The 26896-nt window shown below is 34.0% G+C and overlaps 1 protein-coding gene across 1 annotated transcript; it reads right to left on the bottom strand.

The window, feature by feature from the left end:
- On the bottom strand, positions 1–26896 carry LOC125653434 (zinc finger protein ZFAT-like). Its single transcript, XM_048882883.2, has 16 exons — positions 26772–26896; positions 22815–23017; positions 21444–21617; positions 20998–21099; positions 17503–17637; positions 16384–16908; positions 12064–12837; positions 11414–11839; positions 9534–9756; positions 9219–9343; positions 8773–9052; positions 5414–5633; positions 4649–4795; positions 2602–2713; positions 2362–2441; positions 1–1003 (listed from the first exon to the last, which is right to left on the bottom strand). Exons 2-16 carry the CDS (start codon positions 22993–22995, stop codon positions 707–709), a joined length of 3801 nt encoding a protein of 1266 aa, XP_048738840.1. The 5' UTR covers positions 22996–23017; positions 26772–26896; the 3' UTR covers positions 1–706.

Here is a 26896-nt window from a genome sequence, read left to right as displayed (position 1 = left end):
TTTGACATCTTAATAAATTTATCAATATGTACAATTACACACTTAAAATCATATCAATATCTGCTGCTGAAACTCCACTGAAGGTAGATCAACCAGAATGAAACTTGAACCTTAGTTGCAAAGTTTTATATATTCCATGCATCATAATACATGCATGTACAGTATGCATAAAACAAATATTAGTAATTGAATTCTCCAAACAAACAAAAAAAACCTGTTCTAATCATAGAGCAAACTTAAAGAACAGAGAGAAGTGTGCTTTAAAATTGTTGTTTGTTCATTTAATTAAGTATTTTTTTCAAAAACTTGTCCCAGTTTCATTCTTCAAGTTTGTCCAAGAGTTCTAGATTTAGTGACTCTTTCTTATGCCATCAGTAATGTTACAATCATGTATGCAAACAAAGATGAATAAATACAGTGTAGATGAAGAAGTAAATGAGTAGTTTGTTTTGAAATTTTCAAAAATGAGTCAAGTTCTTCACAGATTCTGGCAGCTGCATGTAAACACAAACGTTAGAAGATGTATTCCAAGGAACAGGTGTATTAAGTAGGAGTCTCCGGATATGTTGTTAAATGGTTGGAATCTCTGCCATGTAGATCTTATCGTCTCCGGATATGTTGATGTTAAATGGTTGGAATCTCTGCCCTGTAGATCTTATCGTCTCCGGATATGTTGATGTTAAATGGTTGGAATTTCTGGATCTTATCAGCTCTGCTCTATCTGCTGCTCCACTATATTCTCACCCAGGGAATGTATTATATTTTGCTCGATGGACTGAAATTGTTGTACATCTTGAATGGTCTGAATCTCGACCATGGAATTTTCTATTTGTGAATGGTTGACATACTGGATAATGTACTGCTGGTGCACTCCTTCCGACTGGTTCCCGTCTGTCAGTAGCACCTGTTCCCCACCTTCCTGGACAATAATGGTTTCTGGGTCAACAGTTACGACCTCCCCAGAATCTGACTGAATGGTGAACTGTTGTGGTTCACTAGAATTCTGTAGAGTGATAAATTATGTTTTAGAGGCTGCATATAATGCATGTATTTTGCAAAAAATGGAAATTAACATCCTCATGAAAATTCCCATGTTTATTTTTTCTTCTTTTATAATTCATGAAAATTAAAACAAAGAGGCCCATGGGCTTTAACGGTCACCTGGGTACCATGCATCACATTTACCAAAGCTGTGCATAAAATTATAAAAATAATGAATAAACAAACATTTGAAATATATCAATAGATAATTTGCAATAGGGCCCAAAACTCCTACTAGGAATATTTAGTAGAAAACTCCATGATTCCTTGTTCATGTAAGAATAGAACCTGAAGTCATAAATTTCACAATTTTAGTCGATGACTTGCGCTCATTATTTTTGCCTCCTTGATGTCAAGTAAAGAAGTGTTTTCAAGATAAAATGCATTTTTATATGTGACCAACTTGGCCCCACCATGGGGCCTAAACCCAGGGGGTCATGAATTTCACAATTTTGGTGGACTGTATGATTGTATCTTGCTTAAGGTCTCGCTCGAGAATTAATCACTCATATGGAGATGTCACCAAGACCGGTGAAGGGCTTCAAATATAGGCCTATGCTCAGTGCTTATGGCCATTGAACGGGGGTGGGGGTTCTTTAGCGTGTCACACCTACACTGTACTGTGACACAGGTCATCCGTTTTTAAGGTCATCTCCAAGGACCCATGACATTCACACCTGATGCCGAGCGTTTGGTGATGGAACTGTCACTACCTGTTTTAATGGCTTAGGTCTGTCGCAGCTGGGATTCAAACCCAGGCCTTCCACATGCGGGGCCAACGGTCTAACCTCTCGGCCACCATGGCGGATAATTTTGGTGGAGGTTTGGGTACTCATTATAATCATGGGAACATTCTGCCTCCTTGCTGTCCAGAAGTTTCTAAGATATAATGCATTTTCAATATATGACTAACTTAGCCCCCACGCTGAGGCCTAAATCCAGAGTGTCATGAACTTCACAAATTTAGTAGAAGTGTCATTGCTTATTATAATTATGCAAACAGTTTGACTGCTTACTGTCCAAGAGTAACAAAGATTTTTGACGATTGCACTAATTTTTATGGTTTTGATCTCAGGAGGCAGGGTCTATGAAATTCTTAATTTCTGTTCCCCTTTACCCAAATTGGTTGGAATTGATTCAGCCGATCAAGGGGAAAAGCTGAAAATATTTAAAAGTTGATGACCGACGCACAAGGAAAACGGATAGCATTTGGTCACGTCACCTGAGTGACCTAATAAAACTTTAAAATGGTAAGATTTCATAGGAAATACAGAGAGATGTTCTCCACTATCAATAACCGAGAACTTATTTAATGTATACCTGTTGAGACATCCCAAATATCTGTTGTAAGATATTGACAGCTGATGCTGTTTTCTCATCCAAATTTGAATTATTGATATCTGTAATAATAAAAGGTGAATAATATGAATACATATTATTCTGCATGAAAAACATAAAAAGTAATGCTATTGAACTATTGATCAATACTAAAATCTTAAACCTTTGAAATACATGTATATGCACATGAAGAACAGTTGAGGAATGGAAATTAAGTTTTACCTGTTGCCACGGCATCAATTGTTTGAACACAACTAATTTCTGGAACGGAGCCGTCCTGTCCTATTTCTGTAATCATACCAGTAGTGGCACTCTCCTCAGGAAATGCTATGGCCTGAAATTTACAATAGAATACTTTAATATCATGATGTACATTATATTAACACTATATGACTATTTTGGACTCTCTTTAAGAGTCAGAACCCTGGGGTTGCTAAATTCGCAATTTTGGTAAACCCTTTCTGCTTTTCCTAAATATACATTTATTACCCCGAAACAACAAAAGATTCTATTAGTTTTCATCTTTATTAAACTAATACTATAATTTGCCTTTAGGGCTCATGCAGCTAGGTAATCTAACACGAGTATTTATAAGCAGCACTGGAAAAATAAAATTCGAGTTACTGGCACAAGGCAGAAATTATTCTGTGGAATTGGATAAACTGCAGGCTGAGGGCAATTAAAACTTGCCTATATAACACATACAGTGCTCAATCGATATATTGCCCCCCGTTGTAATGCCAACCCCGCTTATTGCCTGAAAATCCTAAAGAACAGATTTCCTCCCATGTTAACACCCCCTTTATAATGCCAACCCTGCATAATGCCATATGCCACTGAATTTCACAAACAAATGATCAAATTTTAGAGGGTTTACCCTCTATAATAATGCCAATTACCTAACACCCATCCGTAATCACATCTATACTTTAATAATGGTGCAGTGAAGTGTGACAGTTTGGACAAGGTATGCAGGTGGCCAGGTTAATTACTAATAATTGCTGAATTAAACTCCAGATAATTTAAATGTTTATACAAATGGAGTCCAAATAACTTTATGGTAATTTTGACCACTTGGTAAATTGTCCAATATGGTGAATTCGTTATATTGCCACCCCTGCTTTATTGCCCAAATTCATCTTGAACAAAAGTTCGCAATATATCGAGGGATTACTCTACTCACTAGCACCTGTGTATGAGGTAATAGAATGTAGTAGTGTTTTCTGTATGAGGTAATAGACTGTAGTGTTTTCTGTATGAGATAACAGACTGTAGTGTTTTCTGTATGAGGTAATAGACTATGTAGTGATTTGTATATGAGGTAATAATAGACTAGTGTTTTCTGTATGAGGTAATAGACTGTAGTGTTTTCTGTATGAGATAACAGACTGTAGTGTTTTCTGTATGAGATAACAGACTAGTGTTTTCTGTATGAGGTAATAGACTATGTAGTGATTTGTATATGAGGTAATAGACTAGTGTTTTCTGTATGAGGTACATGTAATAGACTATGCAGTGTTTTCTGTATAAGGTAACAGACTGTAGTGTTTTCTGTATGTGGTAATAGACTAGTGTTTTCAGTATGAGGTAATAGACTATGTAGTGATTTGTATATGAGGTAATAGACTAGTGTTTTCTGTATGAGGTAATAAGACTGTAGTGTTTTCTGTATGAGGTAATAGACTAGTGTTTTCTGTATGAGGTAATAGACTATGTAGTGTTTTCTGTATGAGGTAATAAGACTGTAGTGTTTTCTGTATGAGGTAATAGACTAGTGTTTTCTGTATGAGGTAATAGACTATGTAGTGTTTTCTGTATGAGGTAATAAGACTGTAGTGTTTTCTGTATGAGGTAATAGACTAGTGTTTTCAGTATGAGGTAATAGACTATGTAGTGATTTGTATATGAGGTAATAGACTAGTGTTTTCTGTATGAGGTAATAAGACTGTAGTGTTTTCTGTATGAGGTAATAGACTGTAGTGTTTTCTGTATGAGGTAATAGACTATGTAGTGTTTTCTGTATGAGGTAATAGACTATGATACATGATGAATGAATATTTCTTATACTTACTTATGATGCATTGGGTTAGAGTAGGCGTACAGTAGAAATCTAAATGTGGCAGATAAATTCTGCGAAATAATATGCAGGAACCTCGAGTTATGTAGTGTGATAAGTGGTCCAATAACAGAACTTGAATTAGTCTCACATCAACTACTACACATTTAATTAACTCAGAGATCAATGAGAGATAGCTGTACTTTTTCTCACCTGTTCTGAGAGCTTAGATATAGTGGTTGACTGCCCCCCTTCCAGTCCAGCAAACTTTGACAGAGTCAGATGATGACGGATCTTTAAATGACGCTTTAAGTCAGTCAAGTTTCCAAACACGTAATCGCAGCTTAAACATCGGAAAACCTGAGAACAAGTACATGTAATCACAGCTTAATCATCTAAAAACATATAATCACAGCTTAATCATCAAAAAACAGGTAATCACAGCTTAATAATCTGAAAACAGGTAATCACAGCTTAATCATCTGAAAACAGGTAATCAAAGCTTAATCATCTGAAAACAGGTACATATAATCAAAGCTTAAACATATAAAAACAGGTAATCACATTGTTTTTTCAATACCTGAAATGACCTTGAACCAAAACAAAGCATAATTTTAGTTGTATTGCATATTCTTTGTAAATGCTGTACTTAATGGGGATTCATTAGCACATATTTTTATCATTTTGGAATCAATGGTCTTACTTTCAATGTTTTTTTTTTTATGTTACTAAATCAACAAGAGTACAATTTTCAAACTCATTGAAATTTGAACTTTTCTTCCCAGCCCTCTTAATACAGTATCAAATGACACCAACAATAACTACAGTATACTTTAGATAAAGTGAGTTTTATTTTTTAGTGTGAATTTACATAAACTCAGTTTAACCAGTTTATCTGATGCTGCTTTACTTGGTAAGACCGTCTCATCTGCGATACAGGTGTGAATATAGACAAGATCTGTGTTTTATAAAACATACCTGAGATCCAGTAGACGATGCATTGATATCACTTTCCTCTATCACTGGGACATCCACAAGGTTGTAAGACAGACCTTTGTGAGTCTTTGTGTAATGGACCTTTAAATAGCTCAAGGTGTTGGCTGTGTAGCTGCAGTACTGGCAGGCATACTTTTTAATGACATTGTGAATTTCCATGTGGCGTTTTAAATGAGCACTTTGTGTTGCTTCATATGGACATCTGTTGAGAAAAGCCAACTGTGAACACATGCAGTAGTATACAGGATATCCACATATAATATGTAACAGGGAGGGAGAAAATGCAATGGACCAGACCGGGATTCAAACCTGGGCCCCCTGAATCTCTAGTCAGGTGCTCTCCCAACTGAGCTATCTGGCCACCAGTGATCGAACCCAGCTGACCACTACATTCATAATAATCAGTAGAAAGAAAACTACCGATTTATATTAACGTGCATAAAGGCAACATTTAATTGCTTCTTTGTCTTGCATACTACATGTAATGTGATGTTTTTTCTGCTCTGTTCTTGAAATTATTTATCAAAGCAAATCAACAGTTAAACAAGATGAGTTTGTGCCATGTAACCCTTCCCCAGAGTTTATATCAATTCCTGCTCTTCTTGCATATACATTAAATGTATGACCATAGAGTTACTGTAGACGTCTTTAATTCTATGTGTTTAAATTTTCAGGATTTTCTGTGTTGGTACATTTCATGGTGGTTTTAATTTCATGGAAAATGGAATTTTTCATATATCAAATGTTCACAATTTTTAGAACTATTTCTTGAAAGTCATGCAAATGTTCATAACTAATGTATATTGTATAAACTAATAATGCTGACACAATGCACTGTTATGTCCAGAAAGTAATTCTCCCTTATGTGGATCAAGCTGAATCGGATTTACCACTTAAACAGAAAGTACTACATATTTTGGAAATTTATTTTGCATTATATATACATTGCCACAAAACGTTTGCATCTAGGTCATTCGCCATATCAGGACCAGCTGTATGGAATGAACTGCCACAAAATGTAAGTACAATAAGTGAATACAGCGATTTCAAATGCCATCTTTAAAGGTCAAGTGTAATAAAAATAGATTTGAAAATAAAGTTTATAATTCATTAAAAGCCGTTTTGAAAAGTTTATTGATGTGTTTATTTTTTTTTTTATAAAATCCAGGTAAATGCGCAAAATACCTATTCCAAAATCGTTGTTTATAGAAACGAATGAAGGGATTGTCACCCTTTCTTATGACGTCATCTGAGACAATTGTAGTTGTTTACGCCTGTATATCATCGTTTTAATTTCTGTGAGAAATTGTCAGTTTTAGCAACACCGTGGATAGTGATGATGAAATACCGTAGATACACTTGAGTTTAGGGATTCAACCTTTATAATGTTTGTACCTACACCCGTTTCGAAACCATCAGATAGTAATATTTATATGATATATACATTTATATGTTCGACAAATATCTCATTGGAATCTCATTTAGAAATTATTTACCGGGCCAGTCCATAGAAAATTGGGAATAATATTGGAAAAAAATGTTCTATCAAAAGATAACCTTTGTATTTTACACAATCGAGGATAATCAAAATCAGACTTCATAGATACTCGCCGTATACTCTATTGTAGCGATTGTGAGCGTATTTAACTAGATTGACTCTCACGTTTGTATTTTTTTATTATGGGATTTATTTGTATGAGATTGATCAGATTCAAATTATAATGTGTTTAGCTAGATATATATTTAACTGAAAAATGCCATTTTGAAAAAAAGAACAACAAAAGACAAAAGAAAAAAACTTATTGTGCACAACGTTATTTGTACACCCCCCCTTTTTTTTTTTAAAAAAAACAACATCTACATGTAGATAAAATATCATAAAATGTAAATTAGGCCTATTAGTACATATAATTTCTTCACAACACACATCAAATGCGAAATTGATATATTACGGCACAAAGTTAACGAATTGTAGCATTTTGAGGTGTGAAATTTTGCCTTAATGATTCATAATATATATTTAGCACATTAGGAATGTAGCATATTAGGAAAAGGAAAAACTTGTACTTGTTTTCATAATGAACTTGAAAAAAAAAGCTTTGGAAATTGGACTGACCTCGCAATAAATAAGGTTTTATCAAAATGGGTTTTTAAAATTAAATTCATTTCCATTTTTACTATATTTTATTTTTTCAATATATATATAGTGAAAAAATGAAATGATGACGATGAGTCCCTTATAAATATAGTATGAGTACGACAATATTTGAAAGATATTTCATTTAATAAAAGAAATAAAATCAATTCGAACTAGGTAATGGGCGACATTAATTTTTATGTGCAATCGCAAACCCATTGAATACAATGTCGCATTAAAGCATTCAGTGGTGGATGTAGAGAGGGGTGGATTGCGTGCACCCCCCCTTTTTGGGTTGAACTTTTTATATAATTAAAATACATCCCTCCACTTGTTTTGTAGGATGTCCAGTTAATCATCACTTTGCACTTTGTTTGGAGTCAAACAGGATGATGGAAACCTGATCATCGTTAATTAAAGTGTCACTCACTGATCCTCGTGGCTTGTCACAAATCTCAGTGTCTCTTTTCAGTTTCAGTATCCAAATTCTTCGAAATTTAGTATCTTTTGGGAAAAGAAATATACTTAATCCCTGTCCCAATTTCACATTGCAGTTCAAAGCAGCGCATTGTACCATAAATACAGGACTTTTCTATGTAAACACTATAAAACCCTATCAATGCAGTCGAAAGTTGTAAGCTACGAGCGATAACTCACGTCACAACACATTTATCGATCGCTCAGGTAAAAGTTTGATAGCGCCATGTAATTCACGCCAAGTCATTTTGATCAAAATTGCCATGGAAATTAATCCATAAGTGTACGACAGACATTTTTCTGTATAAAACTCAAGTTTTAGGAAAATCACCGTACTTGACCTTTAAGCATTTTATTTCAATAGTGCCTTTGATTAACTGTTAAATATTAATTTCTCCCTCTCCTAATTATTTTTTAAGGGTTTTTTTCCTTACTTGTATAATGTTTGACTTAATGTGCAGTGCCTTTGATTGCATTTTATTGTAAAATTGTGTGCTTTATAAATGTTAATAATAATAGATAAATAATAATTGCCAAGATATTTACGATAGCTTACTGATCACAAAACACAAAAATTTATATTACGAATACAGTGAAATTATTTCAGCACAATAAATTCTACTTTTACAGTATTTTCCCCTCAGCAGACAGACATATAGAACAGCTGCTGAGTACCCGGTTACTGTGGTTGGTAAATGTATAAGACATAGAAATATTAGATCTTTACTTGTCACATTTGAAGAGTCTTCCTGCCTTGTGGGACCTGACATGCCACCGTAATGCAGTTTTTGATTTGTAGGCTTTATTACATTCAGTACAAGTGTAGGGTTTCTCGTTGGTATGCCTTAACATATGAGCCTGAAGGTTGTTCTTGCTCCGACAGGAATGAGGACAGAGCGGACACTTAAATGGCTTCAATCCCTCGTGGATCCAAATGTGTTTTTGGAGCTCTGAATTTGCTCGAATGAACATTTTATCACAGTATGGACACTTGTAGCTTCTGCGGCCTGCAATATTCATATACATGTACATGAATAAACATTTGTACTATCCCAATGTACACAGTTTCAACAATCCAAAAGAACAGCAAAACATGTAGCATTCTAAGCATAAATGTAAATGGAGTTGCATCTCAAACTGCTTGAAGTAATGAATCTTTACAACCAGTCTTACCAATTTTGCCTTGAACCTTGTGTTTGGGTGAAGTCTCAAAGTTGGTATACATGTGTAACTTGAGGAGATCTTTGTTTTCACTGCTCGCATGATTTTCATTGGCATGTTCTTTAAACAAGGTCCAGCTGAACAAGAAAAACACGCCAGGTAGTGTTTACATCAAATTCATGGAAAAATTTCATTTCGATTGTGTCTGAATTTCCTTCATCAAATTCACAATGATACTGAATAGTGTATACTGAACATATATCTGTTCTTTTATATATTTCTCAAAAAACTTTGATTAGAAATATGTTGCATTTATATTAACCCTACCTGGCAAACTTTAGATGGCATTCAGGACACTCAATACCCATTTGTTCTCCATACCCAGCATGTTTAAGGCTGTGATTCCATAACTGTGACCGACTGTTAGCTGTGAAGTAACACTCCTTACATGGAAAAGACATCTTCTCGTGTTCCCTAGCCTTGTGAGATTGCAGACTTTCCTTGGTCAGAGCACGGAAACAACAGATAGAGCAGGGGTAAGGGTTGTCTCCTGAGGAAATAGATTTGTATACAATGTACATGTGATTATTGATAACTCGAATTTCAAAAGACAAAGATAAAACTTCATGTGATTGAGAATTCGAGAGATCAAAGGTTGAGCCAAATCTGGAAAGTAAAGGTCCCGACCATTATATTTCAGATTTTATAGGAATTGGAATGCATATTTACAACATCTTGTGCTCTGTTTTACTTATGACTAAGATTAAAAATGTTACAGAGTTCTAAAAACTCTTCAACTGAATTAATTTTGTGAGATTATACTTAAACAAAATTATATAACTTAATTCTTCTTATTCACAATTTATTCAATGTCAGGAAGAAAAGAAATTGCAAAAGAAATTTTGGTCTTGGTCGTATATGCAAGTTCTGTGTAAAACATGGTCCTGGCATTGTTTTGACACATTGTCCTTCATATTTTTAAATAATAATGACTTAATTTCAACAACACAGAACTTCATATTGCATAGATAAAAGATTTACTAAAGTTTATGTATTTCTTTGTTCTTTATTCATGTTAGAGCTGAAGATCTGAAAATTTGACTTTGTAGTAGAAATCTGCTGTTGTGATAGTCTAGTTTTGTAACTTTAACCATTAATAAAATCAAAACCAAGTTAAAGATTTAAAATTATCAAAATAAAGATTTCATTTCTAGTGAATGTTTAGCATTATATATAAAACAATTATTTATTCATATCATACACATGTCTTTTACCTGTGTGTGTTCTCTGTTACCTGTGTGTGTTCCAGGGTTTGACATTTACTTTTTTCAGCACTAGACCAGTCGGGCTACTTCAAATGATTTTTACTAGACCTGACTTTATATCCACTAGCCCTGACCAACTTTCCAGAAAAAAAAAACTCTGATAGTTTCTCCATATTTAAATACTTCATGTAAATGACAAACGTTTACGAAGTAATTTATTAACTTGATAAACACTTTATTTGAAATTAACATCGAGTAGATGTCGTAAAACATCACTGCCGACCGCGACTTATTTATTAGAACTAAAAATAGAGATTATTCCACCACACGGTTCAAGATTGGTAGTTTCTTGTTTATTATTTAACACGACCAGTCGGACTAGTAAATCGACATTTTACCCGACTGGACCTATCATTTAGTAGACTCGGTCGGTCGGACGTGCCTTAGTGTTAAACCCTGGTGTTCTCACATCATATCATACACATGTCTGTTAATTGTATGTGTTCTCAAATCATATCATACACATGTCTGTTACCTGTATGTGTTCTCACATCATATCATACACATGTCTGTTACCTGTGTGTGTTGTCTCTTAGCTGTATGTGTTCTCTGTTACCTGTGTGTGTTCTCTGTTACCTGTATGTGTTCTCTGTTACCTGTGTGTGTTCTGTGTGTGTTCTCTGTTACCTGTATGTGTTCTGTGTGTGTTCTCTGTTACCTGTATGTGTTCTGTGTGTGTTCTCTGTTACCTGTGTGTATTCTCTGTTACCTGTATGTGTTCTCTGTTACCTGTGTGTGTTCTGTGTGTGTTCTCTGTTACCTGTATGTGTTCTGTGTGTGTTCTCTGTTACCTGTATGTGTTCTGTGTGTGTTCTCTGTTACCTGTGTGTGTTCTCTGTTACCTGTGTGTGTTCTCTGTTACCTGTATGTGTTCTCTGTTACCTGTATGTGTTCTCACATGCTGATCGTAGTCCATTTTGTTGTAATACAGTTTGCCACAGTATTCACATTCTTCATGCCCAAATGTCTCCCTCATTTTGCGGAATATCTGAAAGTTGAGGGGACGATACCCCAAGGTTTGAATGAGATCTGCATGGTCAACTTTCTCCTCTATTGTTGGCAAACCAGGTTCCTCCGTTGAGGATAAAACAGGATCATCACCTTCATTCATTAAGACTTCCTCGTCTTCTAGGGAGTGAGAAAGTGCCTCTTCAGATCCAGAAGGGGGATTGTCCACTTCTGATGATGGCTCGGGATTGGGAGCTGAAGGATCATCTGGTTCGGATTTGTACATGGAATTGTTTTCTTCTGTATCCACATTCTCATTTTCGATGGGTGATATTATCACAGATATGGCTTGATCTAAATCTATAGAAGTAAACAAACACATATTTCAACCATATCCAAGATTTTATGGTGTCATTCAAAAACAACCACTATTAATATTTTACAACATTTACTAAGTCCATCTGTTCATTACTAACATATCCCTGTTTATTAATACACTGCAGTTGCTTTTTTTTGGAAATAAGCTTTCTTTAAAATATGCTTTTTTTTTTTTAATAAGCATAAGTTCATATCTAGAAATGTACTTTGATTATCTGTTCCATTCAACTGAAGATCTGTTTTCTGTGCAGACTGTTCAGCATCCATTGTTCCAGTTGTCTCCCCTAGTATGTGCTCCACCTCCACATTAGCTTTTCCCTCTAGACTTGTCTGAGACAACTCAGCAGGGAGACTGACTAGCTCTTTCTCGGCTAAGCTCAGCATCTCATCTGGCTCAGGGAGATATAAGCTATTATTAACACATTCCTCAAACATGCTCTCCCATTTAGACGTAGCATCATCCTGTAAATGCACTGTGGTGAGGTGATCAATCAGTCGAATGGTGCTCAGGAATTTGTCATCACACTTCACGCATTTGTAAATGACCCTGTGCTTCTGAAAATGTTTCTCCAGATAAATTCTCCTGCTTGCTGTATAATCACAAAGAGAACACATCTGAATTGTGGGAATGTCCTTGATGTCGTGTACGTACAAGTGACGGTCTCTGTCGATCTTCTTTTTGAACTTCCTGTTACATACATGGCATTGATGAATGACTGTTGCGCCTCTCTGACGACCTCCCTGAAGGAAGGAGGAGAGGTACTCTTCACCCTTGGGGGTGCTTTTGTGGTACTTTCTGATGTGATTGATGAGAGACTTTAAGGTGTTGTAGTCCTTCTTGCACAGATCACACTGATGTCGCTCATTGCTATGCACAGCCTCATGTTCCAACACATGACTTTTGTTCACAGACTTGAAGTCACAAAATTTACATCGGAAAAACTGTCCTGTGTGCTTCCTCATGTGTGTGTACAAGTTACCTTAAATGAAACAAGCAAAATAATGTGTAACAGTGTTCAGATACATGTGTATCTCAAATCAAAACATCGACTAGGAATATCTACACGTACATTGTACATGTAAAAACAAGAAACAGTGTCTTCATAAAGCAGGGATGTGACTGAATTCCTCAGAAATCAGAGGAAAACTGGTCAAAAACACCTCACCCTACCTGGAAAAATATCATTTTCTGCCACTTTAGATCAAATCCAGAGTGTTTCATTTTTTCGAAAATTGAGCAAATCAGAGGATTTCCTCTGAAGAGGAAAAAGCACACCCCTGATAAAGGCCATTAAAAAATCTCAAGAAAAAAGGAGATGGGTCTTTTGTATCCAATGCAAATATATACATAAAATTACAAATTTATTTCCAATGTCTGAGATAATTAATTGAAATTTGTAGCAAATCCATAATTTGTGTGCAAGACAATCCCAACAAAATACACAAACCATTTGCATTGAAAGTATAGGACTAGTAAAGATAAAAAACAGTTGTAATTCATTTTTTGGGGTTACATTTGTGTCATGATAAATGTATATATAGTCTGTCATTGAAAATGTCATTTACCTGGAACCCCACCCACCCAACCCACCCCATTTACATTGTACATTTTGACTGAAAACACAGGGATAATTTTTACGTGTAAGCTGAATATCAGCATCCCTTCCCACAAATATTCCACTTTGTCATGTTGAATATTCACATGTATATGTATTATATGCACATTAATGCAGTTTAAAAATTTTCATTTCAAAAACTGTACAGCGACTTCAGGATTAAGATCAATGATTCCACAAATGATATATCATTGACAGATACATAAGTAATAAGAATCTTGTCATGCCTTTAAATCCACAAACTGAAACAAAAACTTCATTTTAGTATCTGAATAACTCATCATTAGTGTTCTGATAATTGCCTACACAGAATTACTTTTAAATGTCTGTGAATACATACAATCAATTACCAAGAGAGTAAACACTTTGGGTTAAATGTATAAAGTCTATTATTGTATTTATCTATTATCAAGATTGTGATTTATATTTATATGAATAACTTGTGCATGCGTTAACATTGTTTTTTACAGAAGCCGATAGGTGCCAGAGTATAGAAGTAATATTTATTTAACTGGCGGACGCCACTTAATTTATGTGGCGGCCGCCATATAAATTAACTGGCGGCCGCCAGTTATTTTATCTAGCGGCTGCCACTTAATTTATATACGGCAGCTGCCAAATCCAAAAACAATGTAATTTGTATCGCTGAGTGATTATTTTGGAAAGATTTAGAATAGTACGCAAACACGCAGCATCGTTTTTCAAAGTGTATAGGGACAGTCGGAGGAGAAATTGTCTTCTACAATTGTTGACAAGCAGAAAAGGAACCTAAAATGTCTCTTTTGTCCAAACTTCGTACTCCTAAATTGGAGGGAGGGGGCTCTGTTCATCCTTCAATTGATCAGTTCATTCATTATTACATTTTTACCATTCATTACTACCACCAAAAGAGTGGGGTGGGGGCCAATCCGCCAATTAATCTTATTTCACATGTGAAAATAAAAATTTAGTTTGCATGTGAAAATAACAGAAATTGAACGTTTAAAAAAATGGAGGGTCAGCCCCGTGGTTCTACATATCTAACAGTACAATCGAAAAACAATAATTCAATGCTCTTAATTGTATATATATATCACATACATATTACTAAGCGTTGGGGAGGGATTGCACCCCTTTCATTTTGAGAGAGAGATAGAGAAAGAGAGAGGAATTGAATAATTGGTGACAGCCATATAAATGATTTAAATTGAGTGGCGGCCGCCATATAATTAAGTGGCGACCGCCACATAAATTAAGTGGCGGCCGCCAGTTAATAAGTGGCGGCCTCCAGATGATAAGTGGCGGCCGCCAGTTAAATAAATACTAATTCTATACCCTGGCACCTATCGGCTTCCGTAGTTTTTGAATGCACGTTTAACATTGTTGTGTTAACAGCAAATGAGAAAAATAAGAACTGGAAATTTGAATAATAAAGTACAGTAACACCTGTCCATCATAGCCCCCAAATACATGTATTGTGATCAATGGTAAGCCATCTTTCAATCAAAATTTTAACGATAGATCTCAGGTGGATTGACATTTGCAGTGACTGTGGTCTGCAGCTACCCATGAAAGGCTTTTTGAAAACAATATCAGCCATTAATTATCACCATTCTTTAGATCTTGAGGAAGCCCAGTATAACAGAGTTTTGATGTCATTGACCCATCCACAACTGCTATATTCTGATGTTGATTAATTGCTTAGTACCAAAATAAGTACCTTTTTATTAAAATTTTGAAAATCTGGGAAATGTAGCATACATACATAATGCCATATTTTAGGATTACCAGCATTGTTCATGAAATTAATGTACCCATACATTCTTCTTAAAAGTAAACTCTGTTTCAAAATACTGGAAGTCAATTTTGAGAGCCTTGCCCTTACCAAATACATGTATATTGCTTTCAAGACTTACTGAACAATAAACAGTAAAAATCATATTTCAATCAAGATTACCTGAATACTAATGATTATACGTCTATGAAGAGAAAAACACATTTTTGTCCGAAAATTATTTTTTTTTAGTTATCTTGTTACTTTATTTACCAATTGTTACTTTGTTACTTTATTCACTAATTGCTATTCTGTTACTTTATTCACTAATTGCTATTCTGTTACTTTATTCACTAATTGCTATTCTGTTACTTTATTTACTAATTGCTATTCTGTTACTTTATTTACTAATTGCTATTCTGTTACTTTATTTACTAATTGCTATTCTGTTACTTTATTTACTAATTGCTATTCTGTTACTTTATTTACTAATTGCTATTCTGTTACTTTATTTACTAATTGTTAGTTTGTTACTTTATTTACTAATTGCTATTCTGTTACTTTATTCACTAATTGCTATTCTGTTACTTTATTTACTAATTGCTATTCTGTTACTTTATTTACTAATTGCTATTCTGTTACTTTATTTACTAATTGCTATTCTGTTACTTTATTTACTAATTGCTATTCTGTTACTTTATTTACTAATTGCTATTCTGTTACTTTATTCACTAATTGCTATTCTGTTACTTTATTTACTAATTGCTATTCTGTTACTTTATTTACTAATTGCTATTCTGTTACTTTATTTACTAATTGCTATTCTGTTACTTTATTTACTAATTGCTATTCTGTTACTTTATTCACTAATTGCTATTCTGTTACTTTATTTACTAATTGCTATTCTGTTACTTTATTTACTAATTGTTAGTTTGTTACTCTTTTCAGTAATTGCTATTTTGTTACTCTATTCAGTAATTGCTATTTTGTTACTTTATTCAGTAATTGCTATTTTGTTACTTTATTCACTAATTGCTATTTTGTTACTTTATTCAGTAACTGCTATTTTGTTACTTTATTCAGTAATTGCTATCTTCTTACGGTACTTTATTCACTAATTGCTATCTTCTTACATTATTTACTATCTTCAGTATTACCTTTTCCATTGGTGGCATATGAACACTTTGGACACTTGAAAGGTTTGGCATCAGTGTGGATCAGGCAGTGCAATCTCATGTGCGACAGAGTCTTAAAAATCTTATCACAAGTATTACAAGAGTACAGATTCAGTGAATTGGTTGCCATACGAGATAGTACGGGAGCTTTCTCATTCAAATCCTGCTCAATCATATGCTGCCGAAACATATTATCGACAAAACTAAGATCTACATTCAAGCTCTGGTCAAATGCCATCTTTTCACTTTCAGTCCGAAAAATTGGTGCACCTAACTGTGCAATATGATCTGTTTCTTGTGCATCTTTGCTGTTATCGCTATCAGCTTTTGTCCGCATTTTATAAATTTTTCGCTTTTTCTTTGGTATCCTGTCCTCTCCTCCATCATCCTCTTCTATTTCATTATCTTCCTCCTCCTCTACTTCTCTCAATCTGTAATCACTGACTTTAAAGTCTTTGTCTTCATCATTGTCAAACTCTTCATCTTCTGATCCATCCACGTTCTCACCTACAGCCCAAAATACATGTGGTACAGTAAATCAACACTACAAAATGTAACAAATGAGTGCTTCTTGAAACACTGTAGATTCCTTATATCAAATGTACTCGAGTATTCAAATTTGTGAAATCATCTTTCCAGCAACAAACCATAGGGACATAAACTCACAAGTGCTGTTCATAAGATTGAAATCTATATCAATTTTGTGAGATGGAGCATATTTGAATTACTTGCAAATAAAATGTAGAAAGAAATTTGCAGCAATTTAGCATTGCCCTTATTACAACATTCTACTTGTAAAAGGATGCCCACCATAGCTTTGAATCGATACAATAAAAACAGTACATGTAATTAGGCTCCGAGAAATCAAACCAGATTCTGCAGAGAGCATCAGTATGCTATTCACAGTCTCAAAATCAGCGATTTGCTTATTAAAACTGGGGATTTGTGGACTGTTAGAAAGAAACATCAGGAAATTAAACTCTAAATAAAAAGAGTGTTCAGTTTCTTCATCAGTGTTACAATTACAATCATGTATTTCATCGCCATTTGTAACAATATAGAATGCCAAGGTTTCAGTCGACACGTTCAATACTAACATACCATATTCTGCAAGGAATGTGTTTTTTCTTGTGATGTCCACATAATCAGTTGTTGGCATGCATTTGTGTGTCTTGAAAAACCTTTCCTTGTGGAATGACTTTTTACAAGCTTTGCAATACAGTTTTCCATCAGGTCCTGTACAAAAAAAAAAAGTTTGTAAATCATCTATGCACCCCATGATGCAAAATTAAAATGGGTTAGGGGTCATCCATAATTGTCAACCATTTTCCAAAGTGTGCAAAAAGCATGCTCGGGGGGAGGGGGGTAAAAAACCGACAATTTTACCATACGCTCTTTTTTTCTCTTCCGGATTTATTTCATAAAAGTATTGGTCATGTTACAAAAGTGTAATGCCTATAAAAAAGACGACAAGATAAGACAGAGACATCTTTATTTTTTTCTATAAAAACAAAAATCTATTATGTACACAAGATTTGCACATTTATAAAACATTATATCATTCATATATAACAAGAAATAGGGGTATCAATATTAAAGAACTCATTGTTTGAACTAAATTGCTCATAAACTTGATTGTTGACCTTCTTGTTGGGAATTTAAAAATGGTTGATGTACACTTTTTGAGGGGGTGGGGGGTGGGGTCTCAAAAAGTGTGCTTTTTGCACACTTTGGAAAATGGTTGACAATTATGGATGAACCCTTATGCACATGCATCATTTAAATGATAGTGTCAAACCATTTCAAAATATTGAGCAGACAATATCTTTCTATGTCCAGAGTGGATTGACCATGTGACCTAAAAATCAAAAGGGGTCATCCACTCCATATACTGTACCAGTGTACCAAGATTGGAGTCAATCAAGCAAATGATTCTTAAAATATAGGAGAAAATATATTACTATGCCTAGTTTTACCCTTGACCTTTGACCAGGTGACCTCAAAATCAATAGAGGTCAGCTTCTCCTTAAGATATACCAGTGTACATGTACCAAGTTAAATGCCTGTCAAGCAAATGGTTCTCAAGATATTGTGTGAACAGTATATTCCTATGTCCATTTTGACCCTTGACCATGTGACCACAAAATTAATAGGGGTCATTTTCTCCTACAGATGTACCAGTGTACCAAGTTTGATGACTGTCAAGCAAAGAGTTCTCAAGATATTGAGCAGACAGTATATCATTATGTCCAGTTTGACCTTTGACCATGTGACCTCAAAATTATGAAGGGTCATCTTTTCCTGAAGACGTACCAGTGTACCTAGTTTGATGTCTGTCAAGCAAAGGGTCTCTAGACATTCAATGGTCAGTATATTCCTATGTCCAGTTTGACCCTTGACCTTTAACCATGTGACCTCAAAATCAATAAGGGTCATTTACCCCTTAGGATGTACCAGTGTACCAAGTTTAATGTCTCTCAAGCAAAGGGTTCTCAAGATATTGAGCGGACAGTGTCTTCCTATGTCCAGAGTAGATTGACCCTTGACCTTTGACCTGAAAATCAATAGGGGTTCTCTTCAACTTGTATCCAACCCATATATAAGATATCATTATGATGAAGTGAATGGTTCTCAAGAGCAATATGCCCCTCTTCTTTGAAGGGGGGGGGGGGGGGCGCATAAAAAGTCATTGAAAGTCTTCCTGGCAATGATGAGTGCTACCTTTTTCTATAGTTAACAAAAGTAACATTCATGCTCATAGTACAAAATATATTCAGTAATATGCAGTAACTATTGACATAAACAATTTTTTGGTAAAAAAAAAAAAAAAATGGCTCCAACAGTGTTCTTATCACGCTTTCTCTAATCCCAAGGATTATTAATAAAATGTTAGTTCCAAGATGAAAAGTATCAAATTCAAGAGGGATTTTAGTAATTAATTAAAACAATACTGGAGCAGCAAAATTATTACAATATACTGTACTTGGCACCAACACCATGGGAAACGCGAACACCAAGTTTGATGATCCTAGCTTTATTCACACTGTTTTTCCTTCATGTTTACCCATAATAATGTGATCTTGACCTTGAAAAATAATAGACACTTTCCCATGACTTTAGAGACATGTGCACCAGAATTAATTATTCTACCCAGACCCTATTCATACTTTTATTACCCGTCCTACAAGGTGCTGATAAACAAAAAGACTACAGACAGAAACACTGCACTACAGCATAGTACAACCCATCTATGATGTTGAATATTCATATATATTTCCTTCCCTTAGTACTATTTCTATCTTGTTTGTGCCTAGGAAATTACCCATGCAAGTTTGACCTTGACATTTGACCTCAAAAACAATATGCTTCTTCCTCTACGTATTGGGAATATTTGTACAAAGTTTAATAATCCTAGCCTTCGAAGTAATGATGACAGACAGACAGATCCAGACATATCACATGATAATACTGTATAACCTGTTTATCATGGGTGCATAAAAATATATTAGTGAGCAATACAATTTTCTATTGAGAATAAGGCAAAATATGTTGTTATACATATATAATACATTATCTACATGCAACTGATGAAAATAGGATAAAAACCACATTTAGTAGGTTGGAAATACTTCCCCTACAGTGAGATATTCTCACGAAAACACGATTATCCCTCTCTAGAAAAATATATCCCGTACAACCACGAAAAACACCCGTGGAGTACATCTCCGTATTTCACGTGAAAAGAAGAAAAAGTGCTAAAATGTCCGATACTTCTGCAAATACAATGTACTGTATATTAATCAAAACAAAAATATTCACAATGTGTATTGGATTTCAGACTGCTTTCCTCTTACGCAGCAACTTTGATATGCAATTTCTTGACTGTGTTGTCAATTTTATAGAAACAATTCGCATCATGTTGAGCGTGTGTCACACTTATTCAGCGTTGCATGGGATTTGCCATTATTTTCAATAAAGATGCCAAAACACCTGTTTATGGTCATGTTTACTTTCTCACTAAAGAGGGATACCTTTTAGCAAGAATATCTCAACAGAGGAAGTGTTCCTAAAATGTTTAGTAAAATAATGCAGAATCAATTATTCCCATGAAGTCAAATTTTCATAGTTTATCGTGGTTTGAGAGGGGGTAAAGCATGTTTGAGGATTTCATTTCATGGCAGCTGAGTTGTTACTCAAGAAATAGGATATCAAATTTTAACCATCTATACAATATTGTATTGATATGGTATAGAAGTTAAAAAATAATATGATCTTATTTCTTATACTTTTCTGACCAAAGTAAAACAATATCTTACATTGTAAAAGATCAGTTTTAATCTGACACATAAAATGTCAAGGTACAAGGTCAACTACAGTTATTGTGACATCACAGTTGAATTGAGGAATTGTAACCTTTTGACTTTGTTGTATAGTGTTATATACAGGTACACATGAGTTGTATTCTTTACTTCTGTGAAGTTTCTCTTGTTCCTAGAGGATTATATCTGTGGTTATGTTTTTCTTACAAAACAACGAAAATCATTGACTTTACAGAAAATAGACTTTTTGATTATGTACATGTATTTAATTGAATACCTATATCAGGTGTTGATGGTTTCTCCACTCTCTGTACTTTAGTTGGTGTGACTGTGCCATCTAATTTTTCTTTTCTAGGTCGACCTCGCTTTTTCGGTGAAGCTACGTATGTGGAAAATATACACATATATTTTCTTTTTACTCAATCACTACATTTAATAAAAATTTGAAACACGGCAATGTATATTCAAGTACATTCACTACAAAAGTGGTATAGTACAGTATTAGTACCTTGCTACAATTGATTATGATAACAAATCTTATATAATGACACATGTATATACATTTTACAAACATAGCAAAACCCTTAACAAAGGATAGAATAAGTGCCAAGTATTTTTTTGATTGAGTTTATATAATAACATTTCTGATTAAAATCTGATCAATGTTGGGCTAGTGAAGACCTAAAATCAAAATGTACTGACTGTACACATATTTTCTCTAACCTGGAGCTTGACTGCTAAGAGTGGTTTCTTGGGCTGATCTCGGAACTTCAGATCCTGGTGCAGGATGGATAATGATGACAGTTTGCTGTTCACCGGTTACAGAGTCCAGCACTTCAGTCGAGATCACCCGGCTACCCTCAGGAAATGACACTACTTCATTATCTGCATTAGAATCTGTAACGTATATCATATATATGTGCTTACTAACTTATCTTACAGTTCATCTTTAAGACTGTAGACTCCAAGGACTCTATATTGCTCACCATTTAATATTGATTATGTATACATTGATTGGGTGTGTTAAAAATTTGTCATCAAAATAAGAATCAGACTCTATAGATTAACATGTAGACATAACAAGGAAAATTCAGTACAACAAATTCCAGTTTGGAAATGAAGATGGGGATCAATATTTTACATTGCCTAGAATCAGCAGCAATGCATCTTGGAGAGAAGATAACTGTTGTAATGAAGTCAATACAGAGTTTTCATAATGCTTTTTGTTGAGTCCTTGCCACTAAAATTAGGGAGCATATATCTAAGAAATAAATTAATTTCTGTCAGAATTTCCAGCCGTTAAATCAGACATACACATGTACTATATTTATCAAGATTCATATGAATTCAACATTGTTTACAACTACATCGCATTCATGAGGAAATGGCTATCATTACAATTGGTAAAGATTGCATTGAAAGTGTGTGTGTGTGTGGTGTGTGTATATAATTATATATAAACGGGCACCTAACCCATGATAATTGTGCCAGGCCATAGACCATTAAGTGACAATGAGATCCAACTGGGAGTATCTCCCTATTGTCTCAATCATCTCATCGATAATGAGACAAAGCCCTTAATTATTTTAGCAGCCTTTACACAGGAATATTGTATGCAACATTTACAGTAAAACAATCGAAGTCCTGTTGCACAAAAACTTTGATTTATCATACACTTAATTCATCATATCCAATAAGTTGATAATTATATTTTAAAACTACGAGGAATGAAAATCACTTTGCTGTAAGAATGAATTCAGTATAAGCATGTTCACTGTAAACCATGTTCAACTATAATTGGCTTAAAGGTTAAGGAGTAAAAAGTACTTGCACTTTTAAATTTTTAAAGAGGTAGAGGCGGTAAAGTGTATAAAGAGGAGATGGAGATGAGAGAAGGGAGGAAAGAGTGGAAGGAAAGAGAGAAGAAGAGCTAGGCAAAGGAATAGACAAGAGGGAGAAATGGATCCCCCCATAGTCCACATCTGCCTATACCTCAATAAGACTTGATCTTTCACTCAGTCTGGTTTGCTAACACCACAGGTCTATTAATACTTAACATTTGATGACCAAAATTAGTTAACGTATGCAACAAACCTTCCGTGGACACCACTAAATGTTCAAAATCTTTATTATCAACATTCTCATCATCTTGTGCTTCTTGCTGATCTGCTGGGAGTAATAGGTTGACATTACAATCTTTCTTGTGGATGACAAACTGCTCTATATCATTGAAGGTCAGCTGACATGATCCACATATAAATGTGTCCAGAGCCATTTGATTTATTCTTCATCAAATTCTGAAATATAAAATTTGTGGGGCTTTTTACTACTGTATAAAATTTGAAAGCATGCAACCATTGCATGCTTGAGCAATACAGACTAAGGTAGTTGACTCATGGATTTTGAGCAGATTTCGGTGTGGACATATTGTAATATTTATAGTTGTTCAATACGGAAGTTCCGAGTTCACCAAGAGTTATTTCCCTTTGTCGAACTCTTCCGTAAATTATGACGTAAAATATGATGACAGTGGGTACATTTGCTAATTACTATCGTTGTATTATTTCTTAAAAGATGATATCCAGAGTTTCTGAGACTATCCTATCTCAGGGAAAAGGCAACTTTAGTGAGTTTATGAGTATTGGATAACAAATTGGCTTAAACAAATATTGTTAATTGCCATCGTTCTTTGATAAAAGCGTCACTCATGTAGAAGAGGAAACGAATTATGATTCAATAGCCAATTTGATGATCTTGTTCAAACAAATTATGCTTGATATGGCCAGAATATGCATACCAGTGATTGATATAAACAAAAGTTACGCTTTTATTACATTAATCGTACGTAATCGTTATGTACAATGCCAGTCTACAATATAATGTATACATTGTGTACCCACCATACGTCATAAAATGCGAAAGAGTTCGACAAAGGGAAATAACTTTTGGGTAACTCGGAACTTGTGTATTGGTTTATTTACCAAATTCACAAATGTACATTCAATGAACATTTCGAATTAAAAGTATTGGAAATTGTTAACATATTATTCAAATGGTGCTTTATGCCCACAAACACAAAATAGGCAGATTTACGTCCTTACAATTAGTTTTAATAGTTCTGTGATCTACATAATAGTTGATAAAGCAACTTATGACACTTGATTATCATATAAAATTTCAGGTCTAATATGATAAGTACATATATTCTTGAAATGATTCTACCACCCCTTAAAATTGAAGTCCTCAAATGAAAAAAAAAGTATCAAATATGAGCAGGAATCAAGGTGCTGTCTGAGGCCTCCAGAAGCTCAAACCCATTGGGAGAAAAATCTGCATTTAAGCAGTTTCGAAAGAAACTTGTATTAATTCATACGTATCATTTTCTTCTATAAAGTTAACATTTTAAAAAAACAGGGGAGGGGGAATGTAACCCCACCACCCACTCATATAAAGCAGGGAGAAAATGCCCTCGCTAATTAACCCCTTAAGCTTGTATGTAATGCCTGGGTCAAAGATTCTCTGTTTGTGGAGACACAAGTGCACTTTTTATTTAAGTTATACATGTCACATCTTGCTCTTTCAACAATCATAACATATACTTGTAGCTCACATATAAAGAATTTGAGTACATGTATATTTTTACCAGTATGTATCATAATTTCTATGAAGTGAATCGTTATGCCCATTTATATGGCACGCCAAATTAACAAACTCAAATAATTGAAGTTATCTTCAATTATTTGAAGATACATTTGTATCATCAATTCAATTATTGTTCTCTTTAATTGAATTAATGCGAGCATTAAATCAATTATTGCTCTCATCAAATGAATTCCTTTGGAGAACTCTCGTACATAGTAAGGTGCGAAAGAATTTGTTTACACGCGGGAGTGGGACAGATATTCATCACAGCGTAAGTGAATGTACTCAGTAATTTAAGTTTCTCATATGCTGTTTGATAACCCGAATTCGACTGATACACAAACTAAGTAAGTGATAAGTATTTAGGGAGTAATTAAATACATAGAATTCTTATCCTATCACGTTATTTCGCTGGTCATAAGTACCATATCAAGATATTTCTTGCAAATATGACATTATTTGTATGTTTCCACTTCGGTAAAACATTTCTTTCGATAGTATTTAGTATTTCCCACATTTACATATTTAATGAGAAGCCGCTTTTAATACATTTCTGAATCATCGTCTTCCTTGTTGGCTGTATATCCACTCTGTCCCACTTAGGCATTCAAAGTTGCACTAAATGCACCTCCTATACAGAAGAGTTCGTATCTCGAAACTGGCGTATTGATGCGCTCATCAATTGAATTAATGAGAGCAATAATAGATTTGATGCGCGTATTAATTCAATTATTGCTCTCTTCAATTCAATTGATGGGAGCATCAATTTCATAGCAATATTGCTCACAATAATTAATTCAGAGCTTGGTATAAATAATTTGATGATCTCTTTAATTCAGTTGAAGATTTCTTTGATTATTTACAATGCTTTTGTATAAGGAATTAACAACACATCAATTCTTTTATAGATGGAGAGCAACAACTCAATTAAAAAGGTCATTAATTTAATTCAATTGTGGATATTGTTGAATTGGAGATATCTTTAATTATATAATTGCTCTCTCTAAAGTAAAAGAATTATTGTTCTCTTCAAATGAATTAAAGATATCATTAATTCAATTGAAGAGAGCTGCATGCAATAATTGATTTAATGCGTGCAATTCAACACATCCACAGTTGAATTATAATGATCTCTTTATCCGAATTGTTGCTCTCTTAAAATGAAATGATGCGCGCATTTATTCCTTACACAAAGTTGTGGTAAATAATTAAAGATATATATTTTCAATTGAATTATTAAATAAAGAGATCATCAAATCAATTATACTGGACTCAAAATTAAATTTTGTGAGCAATATTTCCACCACTAATTGATGCGCTCATCAATTAAATGAATTGATGAGAGCAAATATAATTAATGAATTCATGTGTGCATTTCCCAAAGTGGGTCGATTTAATGATTTGCTCTCATCAATTGAATTAATCAATGCACATATCAAATCAATTATTATTCTAATCAATTGAAATTTGATGCATAAATTTATACAATTAATTCAATTATTCATAATAAACACAATAATTGAATATTAATTGTTGCATGCATCGATCAATTCAAATCAATTATGATCAGGAGCAATGATTCATTTAATTCAAGCATCAATACAATTACTGCACACAATAACTGAACTGATTATCTTAAAACAATTAAAGATATCTTCAATTATTTGAGTTTCTGAAATTAGTTTGGTGCTTCATATTTGACTGATCTAGTTCTTATAGTAAAAAATCCAACACTTTCATACATGATGTGTGTGTATAATTATATAATTTTAAGATTGGTTATCAGATGATGAAGTTTTGTATTAGTTTGTTACCGAATAATAAATTGAAATAGGCTATTTGTTCCCAAATGATGATATATTATGTAAATAAAATCCACAACCATGCAATTTCGCTTCAGTGTATCATATCTATATATTAAATTTAGCATAAAATACATTAAACTTTTTTAATTTAGCATAAAATGTCTTGACAGCAGAGTCTACAAAAATATGAGGATGTGAAGTTGGGAATTAATTAAGCTATTTTTGTCTTCTTTGAAATCAATGGAGAGTTTGAATAATCTTGCTGTGGCATTAAACAACATGCACTCTTCTTTTTTTTTTTTTAATTCAACACAGAAATTATATCACTTCTGGTGTTTATTAACGCAAATAAATTGTATCTTAGAACAGGGAATTTTCCATCTTCCCTTGTCAAACGTTTCTGATCCGCTCCGCTCTACGTAAACATGTGCAAGCGGAGCGGATCAGAAACGATGGGCGTTCAAAACAGCTTGTGCGAAACTTTGTATTCGTATGAAACAATGAAACCAACTCAACTTTGACATGGAGTCAGCAAAATACTTTGTTACGCACAATGTCTCAATCTATTTCATATGAAGAAAAAAGTGTTTAACAAGCAAATTACCAGTCTTTGGGTTACTACGCTGCACTTAAATGGCGAATTAACGCGTAAAAATTTGGTAATCTGTCCGTTTTCTGTAATGGCGGCTTGAATAAAAATACAGATGGTTCAAATTAATTTTTCGGATA

Source organism: Ostrea edulis, chromosome 1, assembly GCF_947568905.1.
Source record: "Ostrea edulis chromosome 1, xbOstEdul1.1, whole genome shotgun sequence".
Classification (NCBI taxonomy): domain Eukaryota; kingdom Metazoa; phylum Mollusca; class Bivalvia; order Ostreida; family Ostreidae; genus Ostrea; species Ostrea edulis.
This window is presented reverse-complemented; position numbering and strand designations above follow the sequence as displayed.

Coding starts and splice junctions, on each gene's coding strand:
- LOC125653434 (XM_048882883.2), bottom strand. CDS start 22,995: ATGGCTCTGGACACATTTATATGTGGATCATGTCAGCTGACCTTCAAT. Junction 9,344..9,533: donor TGCCATCTAAAGTTTGCCAG/GTAGGGTTAATA, acceptor TTTCTTGTTCAG/CTGGACCTTGTTTAAAGAAC. Junction 2,714..4,648: donor TATCTAAGCTCTCAGAACAG/GTGAGAAAAAGT, acceptor TGTAAATTTCAG/GCCATAGCATTTCCTGAGGA.